Source organism: Labrus mixtus, chromosome 23, assembly GCF_963584025.1.
Source record: "Labrus mixtus chromosome 23, fLabMix1.1, whole genome shotgun sequence".
Lineage (NCBI taxonomy): Eukaryota > Metazoa > Chordata > Actinopteri > Labriformes > Labridae > Labrus > Labrus mixtus.
In genome coordinates, this window is record NC_083634.1 from 14,953,522 (window position 1) to 14,971,797 (window position 18,276).

Below are 18,276 nucleotides of genomic sequence, written 5' to 3' on the forward strand. Positions count from 1 at the left end.
TGAATTTGTCTTTATTTTTCAGTTACAATTTTGTTAAAATTGTTTTCTCAATATATGAAGATCATCCTGTGATTTCCATTTCCAAAATCATTTGAGCTGCATTTCATGTATGACAGCTTTTATAATGTACATTAACAAAAACACACATACACTGTAGGCCTACAGTACTTAATGTTATTAAAGCCTGCAGGGACAGAGAAGCAGTAAATACAATACAAATGATCTGTTTTCTCCTGCCTTGTAACAAAAATGGAAAAGATAAAAAACTAAACTAAACTCAATGTTTGTTGACATCAATAACAGATGAAGAGAGGGTTTCTGTAGAAGAAGTCAAATTGTCATGTTATGTTACTGCACAGTAATGTATGAAGCAGCTGTGAATTCAATTCCCTTAACTAATAATGTGTTAAAAAAGAACTCATTGAATGAATTTTATCGTGACTTCCCCACATTAGTTGATGGTGAGCCGCAGGAGTTAACGATACATCCTACATTAATTCATGCATCATGCATTAATTCAGCATCAATTAAGTATAACATTTGTATAATGATGTAAAAGTTTACCCTGATTTAGTTTAATGCTTTTCATACTTTATTTTAACACCAAAAAGTAAAGTACAGTTAAAAAGTACATCACTATTGTATTTCTTCAAAGTCAGAAAGGAGATATCCTGCTATTCCTCACAGAAGAAAACATATCAAAGATATATAAAACAACGTTTTTAATAGACATAATTCATATTTTTAACCGAGCCTTGTCATATATATGCCAACTTGTTATATAACCACTGGAGTTTTGACATGTGCAAAGACAAAAAAAAGGTAATGGAAAGAACGATTGACATAAAAAAAAAACAATAGAAACGAAACTCAAAGCAAAGCAGGCGTTGTCAGGTGATTGTGACTTATCCTCAGGCATTTTCTCATTACTGGAATAAAGGCAAAAATAGAACTAAAAAAGTTTGTTGTGCGTTAAGAAGGATATTATCAATAAAGGTGTGTGAACAGGTGAGTCTTGATCAACATGAGAAAGTACCTTCACCTGAAAGTAGTTGAACAACATTCTGGCAGGTAGGTGGTTTATTCTGGGAAAAGGAGTAACAGAAAGTCATTAGTCTGAGGGTGGATTGGTATAATAAAAGCATGATAATTAAAAATACAATGGATCATCTGAGCTCACCGCTGACTTTACAGGCTGAATGCCATATGATAATTACACTGTGTCATGTCATCTGTGGTGGACAGGGTGACAGGAAAGGGACAAATTATACATTTCAGAAGAAAATAAAATGCAAAAAAAAAACCTTAATAAACTAATAACAATTAAAACAGTACACTTTGAGAACTGATTTCATACCTTTGGGGCACAATGGCTCGTCACTGGGGCAGCACCCTAAAGGCACCACTGGCTTGTCCTTGATATGGGATACTTCAATGTACCCTGGTGGGTTTTACCTCAAAGAGACCAAACTTGTATCTCTGGTGAGAGGTGACACTTTTGTACCTCAATTGATCACAACAAATATGTCTGCCTTTTCAAAGGTTACAAAATTGACTTTAGCAGGGTACAAAAAGGTGCCCAGGTAATACTGGTAAACATGTTTTATGTTTGCATATACACGATGAAAACAGAAATAAATGTGTCACTGTTCAAATAATCTATTCAAATATTTTCACTTTTAACAATTTAACTAATTTCGTGTTGAAACACAATGTTAGATTGTGACATACTGACTATTCTTTAAAGAACAGGTTTTATTTGCCAACAAATTTAAGTAAACACACACCAATGTTGATGTCTGAGCAAAAGTATCGATGTAACTGCAAAAATCCCAAATACAGCCAGCGATAGGCTGTCTTATTATTGTGCTCCATTTTTTCAAATACAATTGTTTCTTAAATTAAGAGCCACTTAAAAAACAAAAGATAATCTTTCTAACCACCTAAATCATTTCGTTCATGTTCATAAAACTTAGAAGATAATAGATGAGGGCTGCATTAAATGAAATGTGGTAGGTAGGCTGTGGCCCAGGACACGACGCAAACTGTCTGTCAATAATAGGCACCAGTAGAAGAAGCCACATCCTCCACTACAGGCTACTGGTTACTGGTTTCACGATGTGATCGCAAGCCGTTTGTAAGTGTCTTTTTCTCTTTGTTTGCAACCTAGGCTAAGTGTTTTAATCATGCTGTTTTAAACTGATTTGAAGCAGCGACTTGTATTTAATATCTGCGGATATTTATTTGTCTTTTATTTGTAAGGAGTTTATTGGCTGTCATTCCCATCCGTATTAAATGTGTGGATATCTAGTTAAGAATTATTGTATGAAATGTAAAATAGTGGCAAATCTTCTATCCGTGTTTCCCCTTGATTAATTTACGCAAACGTCACGTAAACTAGAACACTGTAAGCGCAACAATGTCTAAACGATAACTGGGGTTTATTGAAACGTTTTAAAGAAGTCTTTCTCTCTCGTTTGGATTTGCACTTCTAATCCCGTGTGCAGACTTTCTGGGCTACAACAGGAATCATAAAACTGTTCTTCTTTTGAAACGCATGGTGGGGAGTCGCACAGGTACGAACCAACATTAGCATATTGAATTCCTGAGAAACGAAAAGTTAACCTTAAAATGAATTGTTTGAAATATGTCTTCTGCTTATTTTATTTTTTTGTAGGAAGCGTTTTGTCGCCGTGAGTATTCAATACAGGACTTTGCTTTATCTCTGAATGAAGGTTATGACATCAAATACTAAGTAATATAGGAGGGGAATGACAATGAAGAGGATAGAATATTCAGGGGAAAGGGTTTATTTTAACATAGGCACCAGGTACCAGAGATAAGAGTGCATTGTGTTTGTGCTGCGTCATTAAAAATAATTATAGACTAGGGCTGTTTGGGAAAATAAAGTTTAAATTGTAACATTAGCACGCATGTCTGAAACGAAAATGAATCGGTTGTCTGAATAAAAAGTGATATAGTTTTATTCTGTTATCTTCAGGGGAGAGACAAGGGAAGTGATCACCATGAAAAGAAGAAGAAAAGAAATGGAATCAGTAGAGAAGAAACAAAAAGGTAAGGAGAAGAGATACATATGATTCAAATGGCAATCATTGACATTAAAGCTCCTGTGAGGATTTTTTTTATCTGATTGAAAAACAGACTGAAATTAATACTGAGGCATATTAATGCTTATTGACAAAGACAAGACAATGAGTGACAAGATTGACTTTTACTAAAGAGTACATTTGAATGTCTAAAACTGCTGTCACAAGGTAGGTGTCAGACAATGTGATCAACAGCAAGCTGAAGACACAGCACGTTAAAAAAGAAAGTTTTCCACAGAAAATATTCACTAGGATCGATAGATTGTTAAAAGAAAGACGGATGAGATTTTTGTCATGAAACAATAGCCCTGAAACATGATGTACATGCACAGACTAGATTAACTAATGTGTCCACAGGGGGCGCCAAAATCGCCACAAACCAAAAGTTAAGGTTAAGTTAAAGTTACAGTAATCATAAAATATAAAATGTTTAATTTTGAGCAAACATTTAACACAGTATAGTGTACATAATATAACATTGGATGACGTATTATTCATATCTTAATGTTTTATATGTATATCCCGAGAGATTTGCCAAATTTACATACGCTAAATGTACATACTACATTTTAAGGGTAACTCTTTTTATTTCCTTGACAGAGTTTCACGGTCTGTATAATCAGGGAGCAACATGTTACCTCAACAGTGTTCTGCAGGTTTTCTTCATGACAACCGAGATTCACGACAGGTTTGACACTGTTTGGTTTGCTAATGTAAAGACCTGGATCAAGACTTTATTGTACATTAAAGTTGTAGTTTTAAGGTTAAACCTTGATATCTTTTTTTGTTTTAAGTCTGTAAACTTTAATAACATGAGAAGTTCAACATTATAAGATGGAAAAACCATATTGTTAGATCATTAAACTTACCACATTTTAACATTGAACTGGTACATTTCTTTACTTGTTGACAGCAATACTCCTTCATAAGATTACAATAATTTACTAAACTAACAATAAAAGGGAAGAACATGATTGATTTAAATAATTCCTGTTTTTTCTCAAGGTTGGATCAAAACTCCAATACAGATAAGGAGCTGAGAAACCTCTTTAAAAAACTGGAGACAGAAACATGTTGGACAGTAGACATCACAAAGAGTTTTGACATTACAAACGGTAAGTTGACCAGTGACATCATAAAACATTAATGAGGAGGTGGAGCAGCAAAGTAATGCTTTTGTGGCGAATGTCATGTTTCATTTTTAGTGCATCAACAACGTGATGCTGCTGAATGCCTGGAGATGATTTTACACAAAGTCAGCCCACAGGCCTCCCAGGTGAGCATGTCATTACAAATCAGGATCTTTATGAAGACACATTAATAGATAGGACCAGAAAAAATCATAAACAGAAACATCTGTGATCCGAATCCTGAAAAAAATCAGAACATTTAAACAATTAAAATAAAAAGCCCATTCATATTTTGCATATTTGACAATCATTTCCCATTAATCACAATTATTTACATATTGTTTGTTTACAAAAATATTCATAATATTTCTCTCAAGGTTTTCAAAGGAGAGATGAAATACTCGACAACATGCTCTGAAGGCCACAACCTCAACACAGAGAAGAATCCATTTCTGACTCTTCCACTGTCACTGAAGGATGCTAACATTTCAGACTTCAGTGTGGTGAGCAGATAAAGTTCTGAATTCTGGTTTAGTAGTTATATCCACTTCTTCTTCTACTATAACTTCCAGTAACACCAAGAGATCCAAAGACTGGCTAACTGTAAATGTTAGCTTACAGAACATGTGCCTGTTCCTTTAAATGAAAAGTTGGCTGGATGCTAACTTTAGCTGTTGTCTGCATGTGGCTAACTGGTTTTCAGCTATGTTGTTTTATCTTAAAATATGAAATATTCCCTGTGTCGTTGTTTATTGTTCTACACAGCATTAAAGCAGTATTTGTGCTCCCCACTCTAAGTGTAATTTCACAGGAAAATGGTTGCAATTTGAATATGTTTATTAAAGTGAGATCGGTTAGCCGTTCTTAGCCTACAGTTATGTTTTCCCAGGAGAGTGGCTTTGACAACGTTTTCCATAAAAAGTCCTTCATCGGAGACAACCTGGTGTACTGTGAGCAATGTGGAAAGAAAACAGAGGCCACCAGAGTGAGTTAATAAACCAACAGTATCCTGACCAAATTCTGATGTAACTCATTTAAAGCTTTGATTTAAGTTACAATCGTCTATTGAACATAATATGTTTGATATCAAAATGTGTGTATTTTTTTTTCAGAAATGTGAGATGCTGGAATTTCCTCGTATTCTGGTTCTACTTCTAAAGAGATTTGACTTTGACAACAACACTATGTCACATTTCAAATCAGACCGCATGGTAGTGATGCCACGTACATTACAGAGACAGGCAAGAGGAAGTACATTTAAATGCTTTTCCTTGTGTTTGATTTTGAAAATCATATAATGTAACTGACTGTGTTTGTCACTGTAGAACAAGATGTACAAACTATGTGGGATTGTGAATCACATGGGCAGCCTTAAAGGAGGACACTACACAGCCACCATCCTGTCCAAAGAGGACAACACCTGGTATGAGTTTAATGACAGTCACGTCAGAAAGGTGAGGTTGAATTGAACTCATCTGTTATAATTGCCCATATTTAAAACGTTTAAAAAAAACCTCAATAATAATTTGTTTTTGATGAATGTTGCAGCTTGAGGAACAACCATTTGCAAACTCTGGGACTTACAAGTATGTTCAGTGAATTTATTTCCTTGAAGCCAAAATTAACAACATGTCTTTAAATGTGCTAAGAAGACCATGTGTTATAATTGAAAGCTGCTGAGCATTTGCAGAACTTAATGGATACGGGGTCCTTCTGTTTTTAAGGCCAAGAATAAAAGTCTGAGATATATTATCCAAATGTTTAATTTATGTGCTTAGCTTTTTATGGCATGCAGCAAACAGTAACTTAAATTATTTGTTCAACAGTTCCAACACTGCATATCTGCTCGTGTACCGAGGTAAGACAACACAGCTATCATTGTTGACTAAAATGTTTTATGATGGTTAATCAATGCATTGTTTTCATCTTGTTGAAAAGGCTCAGAGGGTTTTAGAGACGAGGTGGAAGATCGACAGGATGAACAGAGTGGAGACCAACAGGAACTCAAAAGAAAAGTTTCAAGCCTCGTCAAAGAAGATCCTCTCTTACCGAAAAAACCACGTCAGGACAAGCTGAGAGAGGCAGAGGAGGGAACGCAACAAAGCAAAAGACAAGAAGGTGAGATGAGCATTTCCATTTTAACAACTTTGGAGCTGCTGAGAGGCTGAGGTTGGACCTAGTTCATTTTCTGATCCGTTGGACCAAAAATATAACCAAGATTTCAAAAAATATGTTTGACTTTTAATGAAAGAAAAAAATCATTGGCTCATGATAACCTAGCTCATCTCTCCGTCTAACTGATCACAAAAGGTGAATAAGGGACTTAAATCAATATATTTGCATCCATGCCCTTGTAATCGCTGTATCCTCTTACTCAATATAATCACACAATAAATGACATCATAAACAATAGCCAAAAACATAACCCACTACATACCTTAACCTTAAAATTACTTTAAAATGACATTTTGATTCATTCATCAAAGGTCAAATGTTTTGTCAGAGGAAATAATTTTTGTCTTATTTTCCCTCCAGAATGCACAAGTTTAACCAACTTCCTGAAGAAACCACTTTGCATCGCATCCATCATCGGTGGTGGTTTATTACTTTTGATACCTGTTATTCTGTCGACTCTAAACGTATTTTGATGGAGAGAGTGGGCAGGACTTATGTCAGCGTTGAAGATGAATTCACAAATGTCTACTTGCAAGTTTCTACCAAAGTGATGGTGAACTAAATTACATATTGAGTGCAATTGCTTATTTTTTTAATCATTATTTTGAATTTATGGGTTTTTTTGAAACAATTTTGATGACTAAGAGTCAAAAGTACATTTGCAGTTATTTGTGTATAAAATGAAACAAAAGATAGCAGTTTCCCATTCAATATTAGTGAATAAAGATATGGATTTTAAAAGCAGTATATTTCTTTAAGTGAAGAAAACAACCTTAATTTCTTGTAATAAATGTGCATAAAAAGCATTAAGGCCCTGAAATCGTATTTTCATCTTTCATAAATATGAACAAATGTTGCTCATGAGGCTAACAAAGGTATAGTGACCTCTCAAAACTTGAGATGGCGTTGGTGGTGGAACAATGCACATACAGGTGTTAAGTTCAGGTGAGGAGAAAACAAAGAGGACCCAGCACACAGCCCTGTGGGATGCCGTGTTCAGTGTGAGGGTGAACGAGGTCACCGCCTTTCACAGAAAATTGGTCACCCACCACAAAGGACCTTAAGTTTTATTTTTTACATTGCAGTGCTAGTGTTGATCTAGGAATCAAACTGCCATATTGACAGTGGATACTTACGAACATGTTTACCCAGGGTAACTAACTTTCTGATGCAGGACCATGACAACAATGTGGACCATGGATAAACGTTTCTTTAATCAAAAAAAGTGCTGCTTAATGAGAATTTTTTTAAGATGTTGTTAGTGTAGGCCATAATTTTCTATGTGTCCCTTTGTTCTTTTTATTTGTTAAGGAGGATTCAAACATAGTAGAAAACACATTAAAAGTTGACAATCATATATTAATTTGTCAAAAAGTTGGTGGAGTACTCCATTGGTGATGAACATTTTTACAAAATTAATGAAAAGAATGTATCCCTGCTGCTTTCCAGTGTTGGGATCAAACTTAAAAGTTATTGAAGAGGTCTGAGGCAGTCAAAGGGATAATTAATAAAAACTTTATTTCATTGGGGCAATGGACTCAAAAACATGCAGACATGTTTCAGCCAGGCCTTCATCAGAACAGGTACAAATGGCCTCCAAGCTACTTCCTTTAAAGATTTACGACCAGTCACATCATGACATACAGTATTATATATAATTGACTGAATTTACAAGCACCTCAGACGACTATGACAACTAGAGGAAAAGATAGAGGTCCATTTGACCAATTAGATCATGATATTGCAGGATTTCCAATGTATTCATCCAAAAAGACTCTCTTTGTAAGAGCTGTTTTAATCTGTCTCCACCTCTAGTTGAGCTTGGTATGTGATCAACTCCTGATGTTTTAACTCTTTAAAAATATCAGGTATCTATCACATAACCACCTCTCTGAGGGCAGCAGTACAATAATACATTAATGTTTAAAAAATCTTTTCATATAGCAACAAATACTTCAATACGTCTACAGTAATTTCTGTTATTGCTGCTTTTTACCCTCAGATAAAAGGATTCCACAATCCTGACCTTTTCCCCTCATTTCCTCTGCCACACAGGGATGGAGGTCTGTCTTGGGGCCACACCACTGGGACAGATTTTGTATGGAGAACTTGTTTTTTTACACTCAAGCTTCAGTTTCAGACAGACAAAACAGAACTCAATGTGACAGCGAGGGCAGTTGATGTTTTTGCAGTATTGTGAATTGTGTTCCACACTCAGGCCACATGTAGGACAGGCTCGCACTGATGGGCAGTCAGTGACCCCCTCCACAGCAGGCAGACTGATGGTCTTACACGTCTGCAGAAGTTGAAGGTCCTTGTTGATGCAGCCGTCATTTTCAAATTTGACCCCTGGAGTGCCTGGAGCATATAATAATAATAAAGGAGTAGTAGTAATAGTTGCAGTTAATCACTTTGGATTAGTTCTGCAGAGTATTTATAAGTCTTAATACCGTAAGTCATAAATGAACACAAACATGCTCTTTTATTACTGCTCCTGTTTCCTTCAGCTGGTTGAGACACCAAACGGTCAGATAATCAGGACCGACAGCGTGACCGCAGGACATCTCTGCTCTGAGACCATCGCTGTCTGGTCACAAGAGGACACAACAATACCTTTATCACTTTGAGTTTTTTGTGAAGGAATATGGGTGTTTTCACTAGCAAGGACCACGCCACAACAGAATTAGTTTGAACATTTAATGTGGATTGTAAGATATATTGACAGATGTATTGGTATGAATTGAATTTATTTATTTAATAGGGGCAATGCAATTTAACATAATTTCAATACAAAGCATGAAACTGATGTGCTATAGAGTATATAGCTATTGCTAATTTCCAACTCGTGTCCCCCAGTTGGGCCTTTGTGTAAACAACAGATTAAAATGTACAACATTCAGTTACATAAAACCCCATAACATGATATGAGGATACATTAAAATACATGTACAACAATACAAATGCTATAAACCAGTTTAAAATAAAGTTTGAAGATATTAATTAAAAGTGGGTACATCTCTGGCTTGCTTTGAGCCAGCATTTCACCTGTTTTGTAAAAGATTTTAATGAGAGGGGTGTAGGTGTGAGATGGCCGTCTTCTTTCAGGCTGGTCTGGGAGGTTGATCGGGTGAGTGAGAGACTCAGAGTGGGGGTTCCGTCTCGGGTTTGGATCCACCCGAACTTATTACGGCCCCAGACTGTACCTGAAATGAGAGAGACGAGGGAGAGGCGTGTTGCCGAGTTGGATGGGAAGAAATAAGGAAGGAGGGAAGGGATGAGGAAGGAGGGTTAAATGATGAGGAAGGAGGGAAGGGAGGGTGGGTAGAAGGATCTGAGACAAACGGGGTGTGGTGAGGTGACCAGGTGTTAAGTAGGCTGTCAGGTAATTGGAGATGTGGTTTTAGGCGTGGTCCTGCTCCCGAACCTAAGTTAATACATTAACTCCATTTCACTAGCAAGGACCACGCCACAACAGAATTAGTTTGAACATTTAATGTGGATTGTAAGATATATTGACAGATGTATCTGTATGAGAGGGGTGTAGGTGTGAGATGGCCGTCTTCTTTCAGGCTGGTCTGGGAGGTTGATCGGGTGAGCGAGAGACTCAGAGTGGGGGTTCCGTCTCGGATTTGGATCCACCCGAACTTATTACGGCCCCCAAAATATCCAATTAAATAGAGCTTAGTTGAGTGTGCTCGGCGCAGATCACTGAGGTTGCTACGGATATAGCCATTATAAGCCTGAGAAGACCAGCGCCCGAGGACCTGGATGGTGTGATCTGAGATGCCTGGCTGCGGTGGATGCTGCACCGATGCGGAAAGAATGAGTGGAATAGTGCTCTGAAGTTATTCCTGAGATTTTGAATCCTTGGTGTAGGTGTTTTTGGAACCAGAATCTGGTGGCCATTTTTCCGGTTTCGGTTAAGAAGAGTGGATGGTGTGGTAATGCTTGTGTAGCATACCTGGAGCTCAATTTGGTAGAAACTTGCAAGTAGACATTTCTGAATTCATCTTCAACGCTGACATAAGTCCTGCCCACTCTCTCCATCAAAATAAGTTTAGAGTCCACAGAATAACAGGAGGTTTCAAAAGTAATACCACACCACCACAAACGATTAGAGCAATGCAAAGTGGTTTCTTCAGGATGTTGGTTGATCTCGTGCATTCTGGAGGGAAAGTAGGACAAAAATGATTTGAATTCTGACTTTAAACTCAGAATTCTGGCGTCCAGTACGCTCCAGTCAGTCCTGCACAGTCCTACGCAGTGACTATCCACCGGAGTTGGTCCTTACAGGTACCCGTAGTTCTGAGTTTAAAGTCAGAACTCTTTTTTTATGTGTGGCCCTAATCCTCTTCCGTACTTATCTCTGGTACCTGGTGCCTATGTTAAAATAAACCCTTTCCCCGGAAATCCAACCTCGAAGTATAGTGTTCTAGTTTACGTGACGTTTGCGTAAATTAATCAAGGGGAAACACGGATAGAAGATTTGCCACTATTTTACCTTTCATACAATAATTCTCAACTAGATATCCACACATTTAATACGGATGGGAATGACAGCCAATAAACTCCTTACAAATAAAAGACAAATAAATATCCGCAGATATTAAATACAAGTCGCTGCTTCAAATCAGTTTAAAACAGCATGATTAAAACACTTTGCCTAGGTTGCAAACAAAGAGAAAAGACACTTACAAACGGCTTGCGATCACATCGTGATCGCAAGCCGTTTGTAACTGTCGACAGACAGTTTGCGTCGTGTCCTGGGCCACAGCCTACCTACCACATTTCATTTAATGCAGCCCTCATCTATTATCAGGCAGAGTCTTGTAAGTTTTATGAACATGATTAGGTAGTTAGAAAGATTATCTTTTGTTTTTTAAGTGGCTCTTAATTTAAGAAACAATTGTATTTGAAAAAATGGAGCACAATAATAAGACAGCCTATCGCTGGCTGTATTTGGGATTTTTGCAGTTGCATCGATACTTTTGCTCAGACATCAACATTGGTGTGTGTTTACTTAAATTTGTTGGCAAATAAAACCTGTTCTTTAAAGAATAGTCAGTATGTCACAATCTAACATTGTGTTTCAACACGAAATTAGTTAAATTGTTAAAAGTGAAAATATTTGAATAGATTATTTGAACAGTGACACATTTATTTCTGTTTTCATCTTGTATATGCAAACATAAAACATGTTTACCAGTATTACCTGGGCACCTTTTTGTACCCTGCTAAAGTCAATTTTGTAACCTTTGAAAAGGCAGACATATTTGTTGTGATCAATTGAGGTACAAAAGTGTCACCTCTCACCAGAGATACAAGTTTGGTCTCTTTGAGGTAAACCCCACCAGGGTACATTGAAGTATCCCATATCAAGGACAAGCCAGTGGTGCCTTTAGGGTGCTGCCCCAGTGACGAGCCATTGTGCCCCAAAGGTATGAAATCAGTTCTCAAAGTGTACTGTTTTAATTGTTATTAAGGTTTTTTTTTTGCATTTTATTTTCTTCTGAAATGTATAATTTGTCCCTTTCCTGTCACCCTGTCCACCACAGATGACATGGCACAGTGTAATTATCATATGGCATTCAGCCTGTAAAGTCAGCGGTGAGCTCAGATGATCCATTGTATTTTTAATTATCATGCTTTTATTATACCAATCCACCCTCAGACTAATGACTTTCTGTTACTCCTTTTCCCAGAATAAACCACCTACCTGCCAGAATGTTGTTCAACTACTTTCAGGTGAAGGTACTTTCTCATGTTGATCAAGACTCACCTGTTCACACACCTTTATTGATAATATCCTTCTTAACGCACAACAAACTTTTTTAGTTCTATTTTTGCCTTTAATTCCAGTAATGAGAAAATGCCTGAGGATAAGTCACAATCACCTGACAACGCCTGCTTTGCTTTGAGTTTCGTTTCTATTGGTTTTTTTTTATGTCAATCGTTCTTTCCATTACCTTTTTTTTGTCTTTGCACATGTCAAAACTCCAGTGGTTATATAACAAGTTGGCATATATATGACAAGGCTCGGTTAAAAATATGAATTATGTCTATTAAAAACGTTGTTTTATATATCTTTGATATGTTTTCTTCTGTGAGGAATAGCAGGATATCTCCTTTCTGACTTTGAAGAAATACAATAGTGATGTACTTTTTAACTGTACTTTACTTTTTGGTGTTAAAATCCTAAAGTATGAAAAGCATTAAACTAAATCAGGGTAAACTTTTACATCATTATACAAATGTTATACTTAATTGATGCTGAATTAATGCATGATGCATGAATTAATGTAGGATGTATCGTTAACTCCTGCGGCTCACCATCAACTAATGTGGGGAAGTCACGATAAAATTCATTCATTGAGTTCTTTTTTAACACATTATTAGTTAAGGGAATTTAATTCACAGCTGCTTCATACATTACTGTGCAGTAACATAACATGACAATTTGACTTCTTCTACAGAAGCCCTCTCTTCATCTGTTATTGATGTCAACAAACATTGAGTTCAGTTTAGTTTTTTATCTTTTCCATTTTTGTTACAAGGCAGGAGAAAACAGATCATTTGTATTGTATTTACTGCTTCTCTGTCCCTGCAGGCTTTAATAACATTAAGTACTGTAGGCCTACAGTGTATGTGTGTTTTTGTTAATGTACATTATAAAAGCTGTCATACATGAAATGCAGCTCAAATGATTTTGGAAATGGAAATCACAGGATGATCGTCATATATTGAGAAAACAATTTTAACAAAATTGTAACTGAAAAATAAAGACAAATTCAAATAACTGAACTCTTAATAAAAGGTTTAAAATACAGAGCTCTTGTTCTGTTTCATGCTAAAATACGTTTTTAGATTCATTCAGAGAGCCTGAGCAATTGCATGGTTCTAAAATAATAATTAAAATAGTGTATGATAACAGTAACTTAACAGCCAGCACTGTGTTTTAGGCTATCTCCATTCTTAAACCTCAACAAAAAAAGAGTTTCATAGCCTGGGGTCATTTGCGTCATTTTTATTGTCATTTTACTGCATTTAGACTACTTCCATGTAATCTAGACTCTAACATTCAAATGCTGTGAAACGTAGGATATGTACAGGCCTACATATTCAGAATATTGATTTTATGACACATTCAAAACAAAGAGGTTTTAAGAGAAGGGAAATTCAACAATTTATTTTCCTGCAGCTCATATGGAACATATGACAGCAGTGTAGTTCAGAGTCTTTGTGTTTTTTTCTTCTTTGTCTTTTCCACATTTATATTATTTTGATACACAGTCAATGGTTCCACATCAGTTTCCTCCGGGCAGAATTAGAAGAGTGTGGATGGTAGAAAGGTGACTGATCCCGTAAGCCATCACCAGAGTTGACTCCTCCAGGGTTTCAGCTCCGAACACAATCCGGACATCATCCTCTGAGCAGAAATAAAGAGAACTCAGGGCTGGCTTTTATAGATAAACACATTCAGAAGTTTAAGGCTGATAAAACAATAAATGTTTTCTGATCTGTCAGAAAAACAAATGTATTTTTCCGCGTGGGTAGGCCTATGTTATAATAGTCATATAACTATTGAGAAATAGGGGACTACTACTATGGGGTATGGAGGACTAACATTGCCAAAATGAAATATATAAATATATCATTAATTAAATCATTAAATGTGTCATCAATTATTTAATATAAAATAAATAAATAAATAAATATATGGAAATAAATCAACAAATATATAAATAAATATATAAAATGTTAATTAATTAAATGTATGTGTTATTAAATAATTATTTAAATGTCTAATTAATTATTTAAAATTGGTAATATATAAATAAATAAATAATTTATGAAATACATAAATAATTAAATAAATGTTTAAATAATTATTTAAAATGTTCATTCATTCTATGTAAAAACACATTTATTTATTCCACTATTTATCTAATTATTTCATGTTTCCTGCTCCAGCAGTACATCATGAAATAATTTTATCTGTCATCCTGTCCCATTAAACTCAATGGTCGGGATTAACGCTGATTGAGTCACAAACCATTGTTTTGGTCTGCAGGGTTGCCAGACTAGGCGGTTTCCCGCCAAACAAACAAACAAACATGGCAGCAATCACAGAGGATCTGCATGAGCTGGTAGCCCACACCGGACATGATGCTCTAGAACAGCAGTGGGTATGTCAAAAGCCGGGCGCCCTGGTCCATGTGTGTGTTGCGGCCCAGTACGGGAGAAGCGCTGGAGAACTTCTTTGGTCAATATCTTGGTCAGAGAGAGTGGAAATAACTCCAAGAACTTCAATAAATCCCTCTGCTTTGCTAGCCACATGTTCAGGGTCCGAAATTCCCGCGTCAGCATTCTCTGCCAGGTCTAAAATATTTGTTATCAACTCACGGGAGAGCTCATGCAGATCCTCTGTGATTGCTGCCATGTTTGTTTGTTTGTTTGTTTGTTTGTTTGTTTGTTTGGCGGGAAACCGCCTAGTCTGGCAACCCTGCAGACCAAAGCAATGGTTTGTGACTCCAGCGTTAATCCCGCCCACTGAGTTTGATGGGAGATGATGACAGATAAAATTATTTCATGATGCACTGCTGGAGCAGGAAACATGAAATAATTAAATACATAGTGGAATAAATAGATGTGTTTTTACATAGAATGAATGAACATTTTAAATAATTATTTAAACATTTATTTAATTATTTATGTATTTCATAAATTATTTATTTATGTATTACAAATTTAAAATAATTAATTAATTATTTAATAACACATGCATTGAATTAATTAAATACTTATATATATATTTATATATTTGTTGATTTATTTCCAATATTAAATAATTGATGACACATTTAATGATTTAATTAATTATATATTTATATATTTCATTTTGGCAATTTTAGTCCTCCATACTACTACTACTGAAAATGAAGTGAGACGTACTTATCCCGAGGTCCTTTCTGATTTGCCGTTTAAGCTGCTTCACAGTGATGTTCTTCATCTGCTCAATGTTGTCACACAGATCGATGATCTTTTCTTCTCCTCTGGGACCGTGTACATTCACCTGGATCCCCATTTTGCAACCAAGCCAGATCAGAGCACTGTGAGAGACGTGTCCAAGTGCAAACGATCCCAGTGCATTTAAAAGGTAGGAGGGCGTGTAGGATATCTGATATGCGTCACCTATGAGGTGATTGAACATCATGTGACTTCTAGACAGGTGAATAAACTACTGGAGCTATCCGTTGTTGAGACCGAGTCGAGATGGGGAACAATCGGTCACGTCAACAAAGTTCCCTGGCACCAACACCGACCAGACAATTTGTAACTGCTCCCTGGAGAACACCTTTGGAAACGGAGACAGAATCAAGCAACCCAGCTGCACACAGGAGATATGCAGTATCTGCGATCACGGCGCCACGACCTAGAGTGAGGACAACAATTACTCCATCAACGTTTATTGCTGAACCAAGTAACTCATCGGACAATTTGGAAACTGTACCAAATGTTGATTCAGAACCAGAGAATTGGCCAAGCACTTTGACAGCTGAACAGGAGGAGAGGTGTTACGACCCAAATGACACAAGGTTTACATTCGTCGATGGAGAAGATGAAATGGATTGTAAGAGAACAGAACCCCCAAATTAATCTGAATTTTATTAAACATATAGCCTATAATAAGGTGAATTGGCCTATACTTAATATTTTAAGGTTATTTGGAGGTTTTCAATTAATTAGGCTACTGAAAAATCGATAGCCTAGTTGTAAAGTTGTAATTGTAAAGTAACCTACAGCCTTTTGTATTTTGTTGCTATAGCCTACTCACAGAAGAAGTGTTTAAGGTTTCCATTGCAGCAGAACATTTTGGGATATGTCCTTTTTTCAGGAATAAGTCAAACCCTGAGGCGTGAGCAGGAAAACAGAGTTAATGTTAACTACAGGCAGCAGTATGCCTTATCCTGTTTAGCAATCGACCGTGGTATAAGGTAAATGATGCACTTCAAGGTGTTCTTCATGAAGGGACTTTGGACTCTGCAAAACAGCTGTCCTGGTCTCCTCTCCATCCATAAATTCCTGATACCTGACACCTTGTTGGGTGTCATTCTTTAAATACAAAACTAACTACCACTGTCTGTTGCTCTTTTTCTCCTCTAGTTGAGCTCAATGGCTACAAGTCTCTCAGAGCAGAGATGTCCTGTGGTCATACTGTGACTCCAACGTCTCTCATCAACTGGTGTCTCTGGCGGCTGGACCAGGTATTAGACAACTATTATTTTGTTATTTTTCTCCACATTTTTCAAAACTGGAAAACAACTTTTAGGTTGATGTGTATGGATCTTATGAACTATGAGCAGTAGATTTACTTTTTATTTTTTGTTTGAATCCACTTCGTGTCTCTTAAGGCATGAGGATTTTAAGTGTTGATTATTTGGTAACATTAAGGACTTCTTTTCAGCTCTTCATCTGTCACTTAATTCATGGTGGTAAAAGTAAACGACAGTGGCAAATAAGTACATTTGATTGATTTTCTCTTTAATTCTCAAGGGTAAGGTGGAGTTTGTCTGTGGCCAACATAAATGTGATGCTGTGTGGTCATATGAAGAGGTTTGCGAAATGGCTCTGCTGACTCCTGCAGAAACAAAGAACATTGACAGAAGACTGTTCAATTTAGCCAAAGATAATATGGATGCCAAAAAAGTAAGTATCTACCAATCACAGGTTCTAAGAGATATTGTTCATTCATACTGAAAATGTTTTTATTAGTTTTTTGATTTTCAACCAAATTTACTCAACAGTGTCCCGGCTGCAAGAGTTTAGTGGTGAGAAAGGACCAGAATGACCTGAGGGTGTTCTGCACAGTGTGCACAGATAAAAAAAGAAGGACTTACGAATTCTGCTGGCAGTGTTTGAAGAAATGGACAGGTCCATCTGAACATGCCAACCACTGTGCAAACCCTGAATGTGTTAATCAGCCACTGGAAGTCCTGAGAAAGTGTCCCGAGATCAACTTCAAGGATGTTAAGATGGTGACCGGCTGTCCCTCTATCCGTGCCTGTCCCACCTGTGGGTTTCTGATCGAGCATAGCAGAAAAAAATGCAATCAGATCAAATGTCCCCGGTGTAAGGTGAAGTTCTGTTTTGTGTGCTTGAAGCTCTCTGCAGTCTGTGATTCATATTTCAGTGCTTGCACCGATGGTGTCGCCCCAAGACAGACCTCGATACCAGTATGGAAGAGGAAATAAGATGATGTGTGAAAGAATTAACAATGCTGTAGTTTATTTTTTTTGTGGGGGGGATGTATTACAGCAATGTAGCAGACTGTCACTTTAGCATGCATCTTAAATAGGAAAACTGTCAATGTTAAACTTGGTGCAGCCTGATCAAATGCCAGCAGGGTTTCTTTCGCAAAGCTGCAGAATCAAAGTGTAAAGAGCAAACTAGTTCAACTATATAAAGAGCCTCATTTCATATCACAAGCCATTTTGCTGTCATGCATTTATATGAATTACAATCTAGATCACAGAAGTAAAAGGTAAGCTTCTCACTCTGAGCATGACATCATGGGAATATGGTGAATTACCTCGCCTGTGACACATGCCCATATGTAATGTAGATCATTAAATGCAACAGAATATAATAAGTTATGGTTAAACCACAGTTTTCAGCCAAATGTATATTTTTATGAATTGCAACACAGGCTTCAGTAAAGACCTAATTTATTGGTATATTCTGATCTCAAGCCAGTTTGTGAAGGTGACAGTGTTTGAGGACTGTTTGGACTTTTTCTGGGGGCCATATGGGATCCGCTTTAAAATTAGAAGGGGAGCTTGAAAACTGCCAACAACTGGTTTGAA

General features: G+C 36.7%; 2 protein-coding genes across 2 annotated transcripts; both read left to right on the top strand.

The window, feature by feature from the left end:
- The first annotated feature begins 2,015 nt into the window (after positions 1–2,015).
- On the top strand, positions 2,016–7,218 carry LOC132958777 (ubiquitin carboxyl-terminal hydrolase 47-like). Its single transcript, XM_061031818.1, has 11 exons — positions 2,016–2,141; positions 3,019–3,075; positions 3,708–3,795; positions 4,113–4,222; positions 4,313–4,383; positions 4,615–4,740; positions 5,127–5,222; positions 5,350–5,691; positions 5,786–5,823; positions 6,064–6,095; positions 6,773–7,218. Coding segments are annotated over exons 1-8 (735 nt in total). The 5' UTR covers positions 2,016–2,140; the 3' UTR covers positions 5,536–5,691; positions 5,786–5,823; positions 6,064–6,095; positions 6,773–7,218.
- An 8,437-nt stretch (positions 7,219–15,655) lies between these two features.
- On the top strand, positions 15,656–18,147 carry LOC132958973 (E3 ubiquitin-protein ligase RNF14-like). Its single transcript, XM_061032050.1, has 4 exons — positions 15,656–16,043; positions 16,577–16,677; positions 16,967–17,119; positions 17,218–18,147. The coding sequence occupies exons 1-4, from the start codon at positions 15,686–15,688 to the stop codon at positions 17,662–17,664; spliced, it is 1,059 nt and encodes a 352-aa protein (XP_060888033.1). The 5' UTR covers positions 15,656–15,685; the 3' UTR covers positions 17,665–18,147.
- Positions 18,148–18,276: the final 129 nt, after the last annotated feature.

Excerpts from the sequence above, each read along its gene's own strand:
- LOC132958973 (XM_061032050.1), top strand. The coding sequence starts at position 15,686 with ATGGGGAACAATCGGTCACGTCAACAAAGTTCCCTGGCACCAACACCG. Across the intron at positions 16,044-16,576 it reads TGGAGAAGATGAAATGGATT|TTGAGCTCAATGGCTACAAG; the intron begins GTAAGAGAACAG and ends TTTCTCCTCTAG. Across the intron at positions 16,678-16,966 it reads GTCTCTGGCGGCTGGACCAG|GGTAAGGTGGAGTTTGTCTG; the intron begins GTATTAGACAAC and ends TTAATTCTCAAG.
- LOC132958777 (XM_061031818.1), top strand. Across the intron at positions 3,076-3,707 it reads AGTAGAGAAGAAACAAAAAG|AGTTTCACGGTCTGTATAAT; the intron begins GTAAGGAGAAGA and ends TTTCCTTGACAG. Across the intron at positions 4,384-4,614 it reads TCAGCCCACAGGCCTCCCAG|GTTTTCAAAGGAGAGATGAA; the intron begins GTGAGCATGTCA and ends ATTTCTCTCAAG.